General features: G+C 53.0%; 1 protein-coding gene across 2 annotated transcripts in view; it reads right to left on the bottom strand.

Moving 5' to 3' along the window:
- ZC3H7B (zinc finger CCCH-type containing 7B) overlaps positions 1-15283 on the bottom strand; it is a 65639-nt gene that overhangs the window by 22145 nt on the left and 28211 nt on the right. For both annotated transcript variants that reach the window (XM_073006683.1, XM_038007375.2), the window contains exons 6-8: positions 10160-10240; positions 8643-8699; positions 506-548 (exon numbers count right to left, since the gene is read on the bottom strand). In XM_073006683.1, coding sequence (XP_072862784.1) covers positions 506-548; positions 8643-8699; positions 10160-10240 — 181 coding nt within the window. The remainder of the gene's footprint in view (positions 1-505; positions 549-8642; positions 8700-10159; positions 10241-15283) is intronic.

The raw sequence follows: 15283 nt of genomic DNA on the forward strand, positions 1-15283 counted from the left end.
CACAGCCCCAGAGCTGGGAGGGGCCCTCAGTCCTATGATGTCAACCCTTGGCCCAGGCTCAATGCCTGAATGTCCACTATTACTGCCTCCGTCCTCTGGGGTAGGCAATGCCCTCTCCAGGGGACACTCTTAAAAAGGTAACCTTTTCTGGAAGCCAATGAGGAAGAGGAGGGGAAAGGGCTTTGGAAGAGGCGGGGATGTGCAGGCAGCCTGGAGTGAAGGCCATGGGACTGTTGCACCCAGCTAAGAGGCAGCACCCCCCTCTGCCAGGCTAGAGATGCCCTCCCCTCCCTGAGCAGGTCTGTGGCTCTCAACCCACTGTTTTCTCCCATGCCTCAGGGAGTATCAGGGTGGGGAACCCCTCAAAGGCCCTCTCGTCTACAGGGCTGGGATGGGGAGAGGACTTGACTCCCCTGACCTCTAGGGGACATCAGGGGTGGGGGGCTGAGTGCCCCCCAACCTGGGGCCTCAATTTCCACTTGTTCCCTCATATCAGGGACATTACCTGTTTCGATGTCATCTATGGACCCCAATCCATTAGAAGTTCCCTGTGGGGAGAGGGCCACAATGGTTCTGTGGCTGGGAAGGCCCCGATCCCGGCACCCAGGACCAGCCCCTCCACACATGACTATGCTGTTGACCCGGCACCCAGGAGCACTTAGAGTGCCAGGGGAGATTAAAGCCCTCACATGCAGCTGGGCGCGGTGGCTCACGCCTGTAATCCCAGCACTTTGGGAGGCCGAGGTGGGCGGATCACCTGAGGTCAGAAATTTGAGACCAGCATGGCCAACATGGTGAAACCTTATCTCTACTAAAAATACAAAAATTAGTCGGGCATGGTGGCAGGAGCCTGTAACCCCAGCTACTTGGGAGGCTGAGGCAGGAGAATGGCGTAAACCCAGGAGGCGGAGGTTACAGTGAGTTAAGATCATGCCACTATACTCCAGCCTGGGCAACTCCGCCTCAAAAAAAAAAAAAAAGGCAGGGCGTGGTGGCTCATATCTGTAATCCCAGCACTTTGGGAGGCCGAGGCGGGCAGATCACCTGAGGTCAGGAGTTCAAGACCAGCCTGACCAATATGGAGAAACCCCGTCTCTACTAAAAATACAAAATTAGCCGGGCGTGGTGATGCATGCCTGTAGTCCCAGCTACTGGGGAGGCTGAGGCAGGAGAATCGCTTGAACCCGGGAGGCAGAGGTTGTGGTGAGCCAAGATCGTGCCATTGCACTCCAGCCTGGGCAACAAGAGTGAAACTCCATCTCAAAAAAAAAAAAAAAGGCCGGGCGCGGTGGCTCAAGCCTGTAATCCCAGCACTTAGGGAGGCCGAGACGGGCGGATCACGAGGTCAGGAGATCGAGACCATCCTGGCTAACACGGTGAAACCCCGTCTCTACTAAAAATACAAAAAACTAGCTGGGCGAGGTGGCGGGCGCCTGTAGTCCCAGCTACTCGGGAGGCTGAGGCAGGAGAATGGCGTAAACCCGGGAGGCGGAACTTGCAGTGAGCTGAGATCCGGCCACTGCACTCCAGCCCAGGCTACAGAGCAAGACTCCGTCTCAAAAAAAAAAAAAAAAAAAAGCCCTCACACGTGCTGGGTCCTCAGCCCTGTGGTGCCCAGCAGGGGGCTGGATGGGCCAGGAGGTGGGGACATGGGATCAGTGGAGTGCCACAGCTGCCCCTCTAGGGAGGGGTGGTGAAGGGCAGGAAGGGAACCTCTGAGTCTTGGCTTCCACCTGCCACGGGGTGGGGTCCTCACCCTGGTGAAGGCGGCAAGGGTCATACCAAGCCCTCCATGCAGCACCACAGATGGCTTGCAGTTCAAAGACAAAAGTGCCCTCTCCCTGGGTCCCCAGGCTCTCCTCTCCCATGGTAGCCCCAGGTCCCCCAGGAAGCAGAGAAGGGGATGCAGCCCAGGTGGGATCCCACTGCCTTCCTGCTGGAGGGAAGCTGGGCCTGAGCAGGCTGGACAGCCTAGGCAAAAGTTCCCCATCCACTCTGGGCCTGCTTCACTCACTGCTGGGGAAGCCTATCAGGATGAAATGACCTGCTATGTGTGAAAAGCTTAGAATAGGGCCTGGCACACAGAAGTGCTTTGTAAGTGTTTTTTTTATTTGTTTGTTTGTTTGTTTTGAGACAGAGTCTCGCTCTGTTGCCCAGGTTGGAGTGCAGTGGCACGATCTTGGCTCACTGCAACCTCTACCCCCTGGGTTTAAGCAATTCTCCTGCCTCAGCCTCCCGAGTAGCTGGAATTACAGGAGCCCGTCACCACACCTGACTAACTAATTTTTTGTATTTTTGTTTTGTATATTTATTTATTTATTTATTTAGAGATGGAGTTTTGCTCTTGTTGGCCAGGCTGGAGTGCAATGGTGCGATCTTGGCTCACCGAAACCTCCGCCTCCCGGGTTCAAGCAAATCTCCTGCCTCAGCCTCCTGAGCAGCTGGGATTACAGGCATGCAACACCACGCCTGGCTAATGTTTGTATTTTTAGTAGAGACGGGGTTTCTCCACATTTGTCAGGCTGGTCTCGAACTCCCTACCTTAGGTGATCCATCTGCCTCAGCCTCCCAAAGTGCTGGGATTACAGGTGTGAGCCACTGCACCCAGCCTTTTGTATTTTTAGTAGAGATGAGGTTTCGTCATGTTGTTCAGGCTGGTTTCAAACTCCTGAGCTCAGGCAATCCGCCTGCCTTGGCCTCCCAAAGTGCTGGGATTACAGGGGTGAGCCACCACACCCAAAGTTTTTTTGTTGTTGTTGTTGAGACGGAGTCTTGCTCTGTCACCCAGGCTGGAGTGCAGTGGCTGGATCTCAGCTCACTGCAAGCTCCGCCTCCTGGGTTTACACCATTCTCCTGCCTCAACCTCCCAAGTAGCTAGGACTACAGGCGCCCGCCACCTCGCCCGGCTAGTTTTTTGTATTTTTTTAGTAGAGACGGGGTTTCACTGTGTTAGCCAGGATGGTCTCGATCTCCTGACCTCGTGATCCGCCCGTCTCGGCCTCCCAAAGTGCTGGGATTACAGGCTTGAGCCATCGCGCCCGGCCCCAAGGTTTTTTTTTTTTTTTTTTTTTTGGAGATAGGAGTCTTGCTCAGTCACCCAGGCTGGAGTGCAATGGTGTGATCTCAGCTCACTACAACCTCTGCCTCCGACATTCAAGTGATTCTCTAGTCTCGGCCTCCCGAGTAGCTGGGATTACAGGCACATGCCACCACGCCCAGCTAATTTTTGAATTTTTTTTTTTTTGAGACAGAGTCTTGCTCTGTCGCCCAGGCTGAAGTACAGTGGCGTGATCTCGGCTCACTGCAAGCTCCGCCTCCCAGGTTCACGCCATTCTCCTGCCTCAGCCTCCTGAGTAGCTGGGACTACAGGCACCCGCCACCGTGCCTGGCTAATTTTTTTTTTTTTTTTTTTTGAGACGGATCTCGCTCTGTTGCCCAGGCTGGAGTGCAGTGGCCGGATCTCAGCTCACTGCAAGAAGCTCCGCCTCCTGGGTTTACGCCATTCTCCTGCCTCAGCCTCCCAAGTAGCTGGGACTACAGGCGCCCGCCACCTGGCCCAGCTAGTTTTTTGTATTTTTTAATAGAGACGGGGTTTCACCGCGTTAGCCAGGATGGTCTCGATCTCCTGACCTCGTGATCCGCCCGTCTCGGCCTCCCAAAGTGCTGGGATTACAGGCTTGAGCCACCGCGCCCGGCCTAATTTTTTGTATTTTTTAGTAGAGATGGGGTTTCACCGTGTTAGCCAGGATGGTCTCAATCTCCTGACCTCGTGATCCGCCTGCCTCGGCCTCCCAGAGTGCTGGGATTACAGGCGTGAGCCACTGCATCCAGCCAATTCTTGAATTTTTTAGCAGAGACAGGGTTTCACCATGTTGGCCAGGTTGATCTCAAACTCCCGACTTCAAATGATCCACCCGCCTCAGCCTCCCAATGTGCTGAGATTATAGACGTGAGCCACCATGCCTGGCCTGTGTTTATTAGATGCACAGCATAAGTTCCTGAGTCCCAGCTATCAGGAAACCGGCCTGAGCTGGTGTTTTATTCACCAGCTCCCACGCTCCGAACTTCAGGCCATGGTGCATCCTTCCCTGTCCTGACAACCTCCCCTTTTTCTCTGAGTCCTTCACAGTCCAGCTGAAGTCCTGCTTCCCTGGTGAGGCCCTGGGGGGCCCCGCCCTTTCTGTGTCCCCATGGAGGGCCAGATGGAGGACCCGACTCCACCACTAGCCTTCTTTTCCCAGGACCAGCAGCCACAGGACCAGGAGCTAGCTTCATCCGGCATCCTGCCTCACGCCAGCCCAGGCCAGCATCTCACACCCACTGTGGGGTTTAGCCCTCGGTCCAGGCGCCCTGCGAGGTAGCATCCCATGGCATGGAAATGTCAGCCCAGAAAGTTGCCATGTACAGATCAGAGCAGGGCAGTCTGATCCAAGAGCCTGCCCTGAGTCTGTCCCCTGGAATTGTATACTCCCCCACCCACACCTTCACCAACACCCTGCACCTCCTTCCCACACCTGAGCCTGCCATGGAGCACATGGCAAATGTGTGCACTTCAGTCTCTGGAGTGTTTGCTCACCACAGATTGGCTGCCAAACCAAGGCCGCCATGCTGGATCACAGAGCTGCTATCCTTATGGTAAGTACATAAAGTCTTTTTTTTTTTTTTGAGACGGAGTCTCGCTCTGTCGCCCAGGCTAGAGTGCAGTGGCGTGATCTCAGCTCACAGAACGCTCCGCCTCCTGGGTTCGTGCCATTCTCCTGCCTCAGCCTCCTGAGTAGCTGGGACTACAGGCGCCCGCCACCTCGCCCGGCTAATTTTTTTTTGTATTTTTAGTAGAGACGAGGTTTTCACTGTGTTAGCCAGGATGGTCTTGATCTCCTGGCCCTGTGATCCGCCTGCCTCAGCCTCCCAAAGTGCTGGGATTACAGGTGTGAGCCACCACGCCTGGCACATAAAATCTTTGAGGGAAAAGAGAGGTACCAGATGAACATCTCTAGGGAAAGCGGTGATTCTCCCTGCTAGGTCCTGCCCATGGCTCCCAGGCCATACAGGACAAAGTCACCTTCTCAGCCCTCCTGCCCATGCCATCAACCCAGCCTGCCAGGCTCACTCTTCCTGCCCTTCTGCATGGCACTCCTTCTGGTGACATCTGTTTAGCAACAAAGGTCTATGGAGCTCTATCTCTCCTGCAGACGCCCTGCTGGGAGCTTTCACACTGACCCATTGTAATTCTATAACCTCCACAAAAATGGCAGGTACTGGACCCCTGTGAAAGAGAAGGAAGCTAAGGCTCTGAGAGGTGGAGTGGCCTGCGTAGATAAGGAGCGGGCTCAGGATCTGAGCCAAAGCACGTCCCACTGCAGAGCCCAGGCTATTCTGAGCCCCATGGGAGGAACTGGTCTTGTGGTCTGGGGTGTCTGTCTCCCTTGCTGCTTAGCCTTTGCACAGGCTGTGTCACTGGTCATGAGTGCCGTTTCCCCCCTCTCCAGCTCTCCCTTCCTCTTAGTCTTGCTTCCCTGGCTTGCAGAAGCCCTCTCCCACCAAGGCTGCCTTGGGCTCTCTGTTCCTGGAACTCATAGCCCTCCTTGCATCTTGCTCCCCACACTGCCAGAGGCAGCTCTTGCACAGACTCTGTCTTGTAGGGCCTCTGCCTGGCTCCTAGGTCATAAGAAGCTCCCTGAGGGCACAGCCTGGACCATCCCCACTTCCAAGTGCACATGTAAAATGACCAGCCGGCTGAACAAATACGGTGCTCATGGTGGAGAACCTACAAGGACCCCTGCAGCCTGCATTGACCTGTGTCTGTGCACAACTGACAGAAGGCCAGGGGCTCTGGCTGGGACACCACCCTGCCCTCATGCGTCCTAGGGCCACTCCGTGTGTGCACGTGCACATGTGTGTACCATGTTGGGCAAACTGAGTTCATGAGGCAGGGTCTGAACTGGTCCTCTCCACTGTGGGCTTCTTAGAGCCCTCCCGAACCATGCCCCGCCTGACCTCTATGAACGTGCAGGAGGAGCCCAGAAAGATTGCAGGGATGGGTGAACGGCCTGGCTGGGACTGGGAGTGCCTGGTGCCAGGTATGGCGCCATCTGTGGTCATCTGGCTGCAGACTGAGCAGGGCTTTGAGGCCTGGCCCTGGAGAGCTGGGCATTCAGCCCATATTTGCTGTGGCCCCCTGGCCACAGTCATCAGTCATTCAATAAATATCTTTTGAGCATCTGCTGTGCCTGCCCAGCCCCCGCTCCGCTTGCTGTGATGAGAAGCTACCTCAGTGCTCTATTCCCAGTGTCTGAACTGACACTGGGTATAAAGCAGTACTCAATAAATACCTTCTGAATCAATTAATAGAATTAATGCTGCCTCCCTTCAATGCCTTCCCAATGCTAAGACTGAGCTTCTCACCAGGGGCCAAGCGGTCTGGCTTATATCTCCTGTTCCAGGACCCCCAGGGGGCTGCCTGCCTTGGCGCTGGTTCCTCCCACACTCTGAGCTCCTCCAGGCCTCAGGGTCTTTGTAAACACCTTCCCCTGGTCTGGAATGCTGTTTCACCTGCACACCTGCCCTTAACTCTTCAACCTTCCGGTCTCAGCTTAAATGTCACTGAATCCTGTCTAAATCAGGCCTCCCAGTGGCAATGGCTTAGGTCTCCCCACACTCTGCCTTCAGAGTCTTCATCACGGTTTGTAACCAGAAATGATCTGGCTAATGTCCTAATGTCCATCCTGGACTGTGAGCTCTTTGAAGGCAGGGAACAGATTTGTTTTGTTTATCATGTACCCAACCCCAAGCTCAGTGCTTGGCCCATACTGGGTAAACTTAGACAAATCACTTCTCATTCATTTAATGTTTCCTCTTTGCAGCACCTGGTATGTGCCAGGCCTAATAATTTCTTTTGTTTTTGAGATGGAGTCTTGTTCTGTCTCTCAGGCTGGAGTGTAATGGCGTGATCTCGGCTTACTGCAAGCTGAGCCTCCTGGATTCAAGTGATTCTCCTGCCTCATTCTCCCAAGTAGCTGGAACTACAGGTGCACGCCACCACACCCGGCTAATTTTTGTATTTTTAGTTGAGATAGGGTTTCACCATATTGGCCTGGCTGGTCTTTAACTCCCGAAATTAACTGATCACCCACCTCAGCCTCCCAAAGTGCTGGGATTACAGGCATGAGCCACCGTGCCTGGCACACATACCATGAGTGCTACAAAGGCAGATCATCACCTGCTTCCTTTGCAGGCTGGGAGGCCCCTGAGGGCAAGAACGCAGCTCTCTCAGGCCCAGGGCCAAGAGTGTTTTGTGGGCCTCCTTGTGGAATGAATGAAAGAAAGTGCTGCAAAGCTCTGGAGGAGGGAGGCCTGCTGCTACCTCGCTGTGTGACACTGGCCCTGTCCCCGCCCCACTCTGTGCCTCAGTTTCCCTTAACGTACAAGGTGGCAGGACCTCGGGTTCCATCAGTGCTCTTTTTTTTTTTTTTTTTTTTTTTTTTTTTTTTGAGACGGAGTCTCGCTCTGTCGCCCAGGCTGGAGTGCAGTGGCCGGATCTCAGCTCACTGCAAGCTCCGCCTCCCGGGTTTACGCCATTCTCCTGCCTCAGCCTCCCGAGTAGCTGGGATTACAGGCGCCCGCCACCTCGCCCGGCTAGTTTTTTTTTTTGTATTTTTTAGTAGAGACGGGGTTTCACCGTGTTAGCCAGGATGGTCTCGATCTCCTGACCTCGTGATCCGCCCGTCTCGGCCTCCCAAAGTGCTGGGATTACAGGCTTGAGTCACCGCGCCCGGCCCATCAGTGCTCTTATAGCCCATCCCTCACTTTCCAGGAAGCCTCAAAGTCTACCTGAGCAGCTCCTGTGTGGTGAGTGGGGGGCAGGGGTCTTAGTCATGTGCCAGGCCCTGCCCCACCTCCTGGGATGAGCCAGGCCTGACTGGGGTGCACAAGTGTCTTGGCCCTTAGGAGGAGTCCCTAGCTCGGGACAGCACAGCAGCTCTCCGCCGTGACTGCCCACTTCATTTCCTGCTGGGTCCCGTGTGCCGGGTTATCAAGCACTTTCCTCCCTTGTTTCTGTTGAGAGATGGTCCGCATTTCAGAACGTGGACTCTGAAGGACCTGCCCAAGGCTGCAGGGCCCAGCTGGGCTCTTCCTCGTCAGAATCCTCAGTCTCAGCTGCCTGCCCCTCCCCAGCAGAGTCACCGAGCCAGGGAGAGCAGGACGGGTGTCAGCAGGGGCATGCCCTTGAGCTGGGCTTTGAAAAGCGAAGAGCTAGAGAAAGGCAGGGTGGGGAAGAGGAAGACATTCGAGGCCCAGGGGACTGAACCTGCAGAAAGGCTGGTGAGAAAAGAAGCAACACAGCAGGAAATGTGGGGCGAGAAGCAGAAGGAAGGCACGTGGGACCAGGTGCCCAGACTGTGTCCTGGCCAGGGTCCGGTCCATGAGTAAGGCTGTCCCCAGTGGCTCCCCGGCAATGACCCCTCCCTGCCAAAGCAGCCATGGCCTGTCCCCACACCCTGCCCCCGTGGTCATGGGAGGCACCTCCTGGGGAGGCGGAGGCCCCTGGACCCGCTGCCTGAGGTCATTTATACCCGGAGAGAGTGAATCCAAACCTCTCGTAATGGATAAATCAAGACAGGTTGGCTCAGCCCCAATCCTACCTGGTCTGCCACGCCAGCCGCAGTGCCATTACTGAGCAGAGAAAAGGTTTCCAATTCCTGCCAGAGATTGGAGAGAGGTGGGCAGAGGTAAAGATTCTGAAAAGATGCTCAAGGTCCCCTTAGCCGGGGCAGGAAAGAAGCCCTGACACAGGCAGCTGGGGTCTGCAGTGTCCCCTGAGAGTCCCTGTCCCCAGGCCTGCCGGAAATCACCTGCTCTGTCTCTCTGGGTCAGATTCTGGGGTTTTCTTCCTCCAACCTTGACCTGGGCAGAGACCTCCCCGCACACCTCTGCTGTGTGTCGCGCACCATGCTAGACACCGTCTCCAACATTCTATCTTTTTATTTATTTGTTAATTTTTAAAATTTTTTTCTGAGACAGAGTCTCACTTTGTCCCATAGGCTGGAGTGCAGGGGTGTGATCTCGGCTCCCTGCAGCCTTGACCTCTGGGGTTCATGTGATCCTCCTACCTCAGTCTCCCAAGTAGCTGAGACTACAGGTGCGCACTACCACACCAGGCTAATTTTTGTACTTTTTGGAGAGAGACGGTTTCGCCATGTTGCCCAGGTTGGTCTTGAACTCCTGAACTCAAGCAACCTGCCTACCTCAGCCTCCCAAAGTACTATGATTATAGGCATGAACCACTGCGCCCGGCCCATTCTCTCTCTTTTTTTTTTTTGAGACGGAGTTTCACTCTTGTTGCCCAGGCTGGAGTGCAATGGCGCGATAGCTCACCGCAACCTCTGCCTCCCGGGTTCAAGTGATTCTCCTGCCTCAGCCTCGTGGGTGGCTGGGATTACAGGCATGCGCCACCACACCTGGTTAATTTTTGTATTTTTAGTAGAGATGGGGTTTCTCCATATTGATCAGGCTGGTCTCGAACTCCTGACCTCAGGTGATCTGCCTGTCTCGGCCTCCCAAAGTGCTGGGATTACAGGCGTGAGGCACCGCACCCGGCCCATCCATTCTCTCTTTTAAATCCTCCCTTGAGCTCTCTGGGGTGGGCATAAATTATCTCCATCCTCCGGATGAGGAAACCAAGGTGGAAAGAGATGAACTAACTTGCTCAAGGTCACAGCAGAGACTCGAGTCACGAGCTTTCCCATGTGCAGCCTCCTGGCCCTTGGCAGGTGCCAAATGAATCTGTGTGGATCTGAACCAGCCAAACGGATACCGACACTTCAAATTTGCACCATATGGGGGTTATTTTAGAACATAATGCTGAAGGACACCAGTGTCAACTCAGGCCACCTCCAGGTGATTAAAGTCAGCCAGCGCAGGGAGGGAGTGGTTTTCAACAGCTGGAGTCTAAGGTGAGCTAGAAGCGGTGGCTGCTATCTCCTTTTCTGAAAGGTTCCGGGGCTTTCAGCCAACAGACAAGGAAGATCACTCGCTGTCGCTCCCCACTGTCCTAACCTGGCCCTGGCCACCCTCACCCACCTTCTCCACAGTGCCTGGTCCCTCGCTTCAGACCTCCTCACATCCACACCGACCCTCCCAGGGTCCCGAGCCCACCTACCTGGGGCCTCTTATATGCCTTGCGAACTCGCAGCCCCAGTTTCTGGGCCAGCTCTTGACCAAGCTGAGTCACGCTTTCATCCTGTAGAGGACAAGACACAGGGTGGTGGGTCAGTCTGCCCGGGCTCACAAACCCGTGCTCCTGGACACCTGTGCAGCCCTACGGGGGGAGGTCATGGTCACCCCATGTTACAGATGAGAAAGTGAGGCCCCAGGAGGTGACCCTGGCTTGACCAAGTCACACAGCTAATGAGTGGTGGCACCAGGACCACCACCCCATGCTTCTGTTTTTCCTTTTATTTGGGGGCAGAAAATGAATCATTTTGGTTTTATTTTAATATAGTCTTTTTATTTCTAAAATTTAGCAAGTGAGTGTCACTGTAGAAGGGAAGAATGTTACAGGGAGAGCAAGTGCTCCCTGAGTCTCCCCCTTCTCCCTAGGCCTTTCCAGGAGGGAATCACACTCTGCTGGGCTGATGTGTTTCCTTAGCGCTCTTTTCTAGGAATGCATGCATGCAGACCTATAAAGAATGCGGAGTTCTGGCCGGGCACGGTGGCTCACGCCTGTAATCCCAGCACATTGGGAGGCTGAGGTGGGCGGATCACCTGAGGTCAGGAGTTCGAGACCAGCCTGGCCAACATGGTGAAACCCTGTCTCTACTAAAAATAGAAAAATTAGCTGGGCATGGTGGCAGGTGCCTGTAATCCCAGCTACTCAGGAAGTTGAGGCAAGAGAATCACTTGAACTCAAGAGGCAGTGGTTGCAGTGAGCTGAGATCACACCACTGTACTCCAGCCTGGATGACAGAGCAATACCCTGTCTCAAAAAAAAAAAAAAAAAAAAAAAAAAAAAAAAAAAAAGCTTAGTTTTGTTTTGCAGGGATTTGGGGATTGTCTCTTTCTTTTTTGTTTTGTTTTTTGAGATGGAGTCTTGCTCTGTCCCCTAGGCTGGAATGCAGTGGCGTAATCTCAGCTTACTACAGCCTTTGCCTCCTGGGTTCAAGAGATTCTCCTGCCTCAGCCTTCCGCGTAGCTGGGATTACAGGAATGTGCCACCACGCCCAGTTAATTTTTTTTTTTTTTGTATTTTAGTAGAGATGGGGTTTCACCATGTTGGCCAGGCTGGTCTTGAACTCCTGACCTCAAGTGATCCACCCGCCTCGGCCTCCCAAAGTGTTGGGATTACAGGCTTGAGCCACTGTGCGTGGCTGTCTCTTTCTTTTTTTAAACAGGAATGAGGTCACATTATATAGTTCTACAACTTGTTTCTAAAACCAAACAACGTCCTGCAACCCTCAGCAAGTGAGGATACATACATGAGGCACAGGGTTGTAAGGCCCAAAGGAGCCAGGGCGTGGAAAGCTTGCAACAGTGCCTGGACCACACTTAGTGACCACTAGACAGCAACCATCCTTCCTTCCGTTCCCAGGCTGTAATACAGAACATGCACTATGTGCCAAGCATGAGTGAGGGGCAAAGGATACCCCAGCGAACAGGGCAGATGGGCCTAGGCCTCATGGAGATTCCAATCCAAAGGGGGAGATCAGTCAGTGAACAAAGAAACAGGTAGCTACAAACTGGGGTCCAGGCACAAAGGGGCAAGGAAGGCACTGACATCTGGGCATGTGTCTACCTCCGACCTCACTGACAAGCTCCTGGAGGCCAGGGCCTGGGTTGGAGTCATCTGTGGTCCCCAGTGCCCAGCATGCAGCAGGGGCTTGGTCAGTGTTTGCCCAACAAAGATTGGGAAAAGAGAGAGTTCCCTCAAGCAGAGCCAGGAGCCCTTAGTTACTTTCGCCTGGCCATTTACTAACCCTAACTGGGTCCCGGCTCCTTTCTATCCCTTGTGGTGGGGATGAAAGCTGCTTTGTCCTCCTCATGAGTAAGTACCAGTGAGACCTGGGTGTGGATCTATTGTGGACACTCTAAAATGCTATATGGATCAGGGGACTATGGTCATACAGAGAAGCTGTTTTTTTTTTTTTTTTTTTTAATAGACAAGCTCTTACTTTGCCAAACTCAGGTTGAAGTGCAATTTTGCAATCACAGCTCACTGTAACCTCCACCTCCTGGGCTCAAGCGATCCTCCCACCTCAGCCTCCTGAGTAGCTGAGATCTCAGGTGTATGCTGTCATGCCCAGCTAATTTTTAAAAAAATTTTTTGTAGAAACGGGGTCTTGCTATGTTGCTCAGGCTGGTTGCAAACTCCTGAGCTCAAGTGATCCTCCCACCTTGGCCTCCCACAGTGCTGAGATTACAGGCATGAGCCACTGTGTCTGGCCAAGAAAGATTCTCAATTGTGAACTAAACAGAATTAGAGAAACAAGAATAATAAGCAATAAGCATGATAACACAAATGTGTTCTGAACACTTACAGTGTCTGGCCATTGTGCTAACTGCCCTATACGATTTTCATATTCTATCCTTGGCACAGCCCTAGGATGCACGGTCATCACCCCATTTTACAGGGGTGCAAAGCAAGGCTTAGAAAAGCTAAGCCATGGCCAAGGTCACATAACTAGTAGGTGACAGACCCAAGATTAGAACCCAAACCCAGGCCAGCTCTCTAGCATCAACATCCTTGACCACTGTGCACACTGCCTGTCCTCTGCCCACCCAAATCCTTCTTGCCAGTTTCTGCCCCACTCAATCCAGGGAGCCTTCCAGGATTCTGGTCACTCTTTTCCTTTCCACCCTTCCTGGGTAGCATTTACCCTTCCCCAACTTCTTTCACATCCATTATTTCAGGGATAAAGTAGGAAGGGGATCGTATAGATGTGGAACTGATGTGCAGAGATGGGAAGTGCTTCTTCACACTCATGCTGAAAGTCGCAGGTGGAGCCAGGTTTAGACCCCAGCTGCTTTCATTTGTCTCCAGTGGGCTGTGGGACCCTGTGGGGCACAGATCTGTGTCCCACAGGGGCGCTCAAAAAATATTTGATATGTGGATAAGTAAATGGGGAGAGGGGGATGTGTCCAGCTGCGAGCAGTCCAGGGCCACCTCACAGGCTCTCTATTGATAATTTCTCATTGTTTCTTCCCCACCTAGTGACAGCTATGACAGCAAGACCTCGGCTTTATTTATTTATTTATTTATTTATTTATTTATTTAATTTATTGAGACAGAGTCTCACTCTGCTGCCCAAGCTGGAGTGCAGTGGTGTGATCTCAGCTCAGTGCAACCTCCATCTCCTGTGTTCAAGCAATTCTCCTGCCTCAGCCTCCCGAGTAGCTGGGACCATAGGTGTGCACCACCATGCCTGTGTAACTTTTTTTTTTGAGACGGAGTCTCACTCGGTTGCCAGGCTGGAGTGCAGTGTCGCGATCTTGGCTCACTGCAACCTCCACCTCCCAGCTTCAAGCGATTCTCCTGCCTCAGCCTCCTGAGTAGCTGGGACTACAGGTACATGCCACGGCACCTGGCTAACTTTTATATTTTTAGTAGAGACAGGGTTTTACCATGTTGGCCAGGATGGTCTCAATTTCTTGACCTCGTGATCTGCCCACCTCGGCCTCCCGAAGTGCTGGGATTACAGGCATGAGGCACTGCACCTGGCCGAAGTCACCCTTTTGCTCCTCATGTCAGTTATGTGCTCCTTCAGTGCAGAGGTTAAAAGCACTGACTCTAGAATCAGACTGCCTGGATTCAAGTCTTAGCTCTGCCACCTACTGGCTGTTATGATCTTGGGTAAGTCCGTTTCGTCTTTTGTTTTGTTTGAGATAGAGTCTTGTTCTGTTGTCCAGGCTAGAGTGCAGTGGCGTGATCACAGCTCACTGCAGCCTCAACCTGCTGGGCTCAAGTGATCCTTCCACCTTAGCCTCCCAAGTAGTTGGGACTTCAGGCATGTGCTACCATGCCTGGCTAATTTTTGTATTTTTTGTAGAAATGAAGTTTCACCATGTTGTCCAGGCTGGTCTCAAATGCTTGGGCTCAAGTGATCCACCCACCTCGGCTTCCCAAAGTGCTGTGATTATAGACGTGAGCCACCACGCCCAGCCTGGCAAGTGGCTTTCTCTCCATGCCTCCATCCCCTCATTTCTTTTTTAAAACATATACATATATATTGTTTGTTTGTTTTTCTTTTTTTTTTTGAGACGGAGTCTCACTCTATCGCCCAGGCTGGAGTGCAGTGGCGCAATCTCAGCTCACTACAACCTTTGCCTCCTGGGTTCACACCATTCTCCTGCTTCAGCCTCCCGAGTAGCTGGGATTACAGGTGCCCATCATCACATCTGGCTACTTTTGTATTTTTAGTAGAGACGGGGTTTCACCATGTTAGCCAGGCTGGTCTCAGACTCCTGACCTTGTGATCCACTCGCTTCAGCCTCCCAAAGTGCTGAGATTACAGGTGTGAGCCACCATGCCTGGGCTTTTTTTTTTTTTTTTTTTGTCTTTCCTTGAGATGGAGTCTCGCTCTGTTGCTCAGGCTGGAGTGCAGTGGTGCGATCTCGGCTCACTGCAACTTCTGCCTCCCGGGTTCAAGCGATTCTCCTGCCTCAGCCTCCCAAGTAGCTGAGATTATAGGTGTGCATCACCACACCCGGCTAATTTTTGTATTTTTAGTAGAGATGGGGTTTCGCCATGTTGGCGAGGGTGGGCTCGAACTCCTGACCTCAGGTGATCCATGCACCTCAGCCTCCCAAAGTGCTGGGATTACAGGCATGAGCCACCGTGCCTGGCCTTTTTTTTTTTTTTTTGAGATGGAGTCTCACTCTGTCGCCCGAGCTGAAGTGCAGTGGCACAATCTCAGCTCACTGCAATCTCCGCCTCCTAGGTTCAAGCAATTCTCCTGCCTCAGCCTCCCGAGTAGCTGGAATTACAGACGCATGCCACCATGCCCGGTTACATTTTGTATTTTTAGTAGAGATGGGGTTTTGCCATGTTGGCCAGGTTGGTCTCGAACTCCTGACCTCAGGTGATTCACCTGCCTCAGCCTTCCAAAGTGCTGAGATTACAGGCGTGAGCCACTGTGTCTGGCCCCATCTTTAAAATGAGGATAATCACAGTATCTGCCTCTTAGGGTTATTGCCAGGATTAGGTGAGATAATACACACAACGTATCCTAGCAGTGCCTGGCACCCAGTTAGCGCTCAGAGAATGGGAGCTAGTGTTAACGTCAGGCTC

This window comes from Chlorocebus sabaeus, chromosome 19 (genome assembly GCF_047675955.1).
Source record: "Chlorocebus sabaeus isolate Y175 chromosome 19, mChlSab1.0.hap1, whole genome shotgun sequence".
Taxonomy (NCBI): Eukaryota; Metazoa; Chordata; class Mammalia; order Primates; family Cercopithecidae; genus Chlorocebus; species Chlorocebus sabaeus.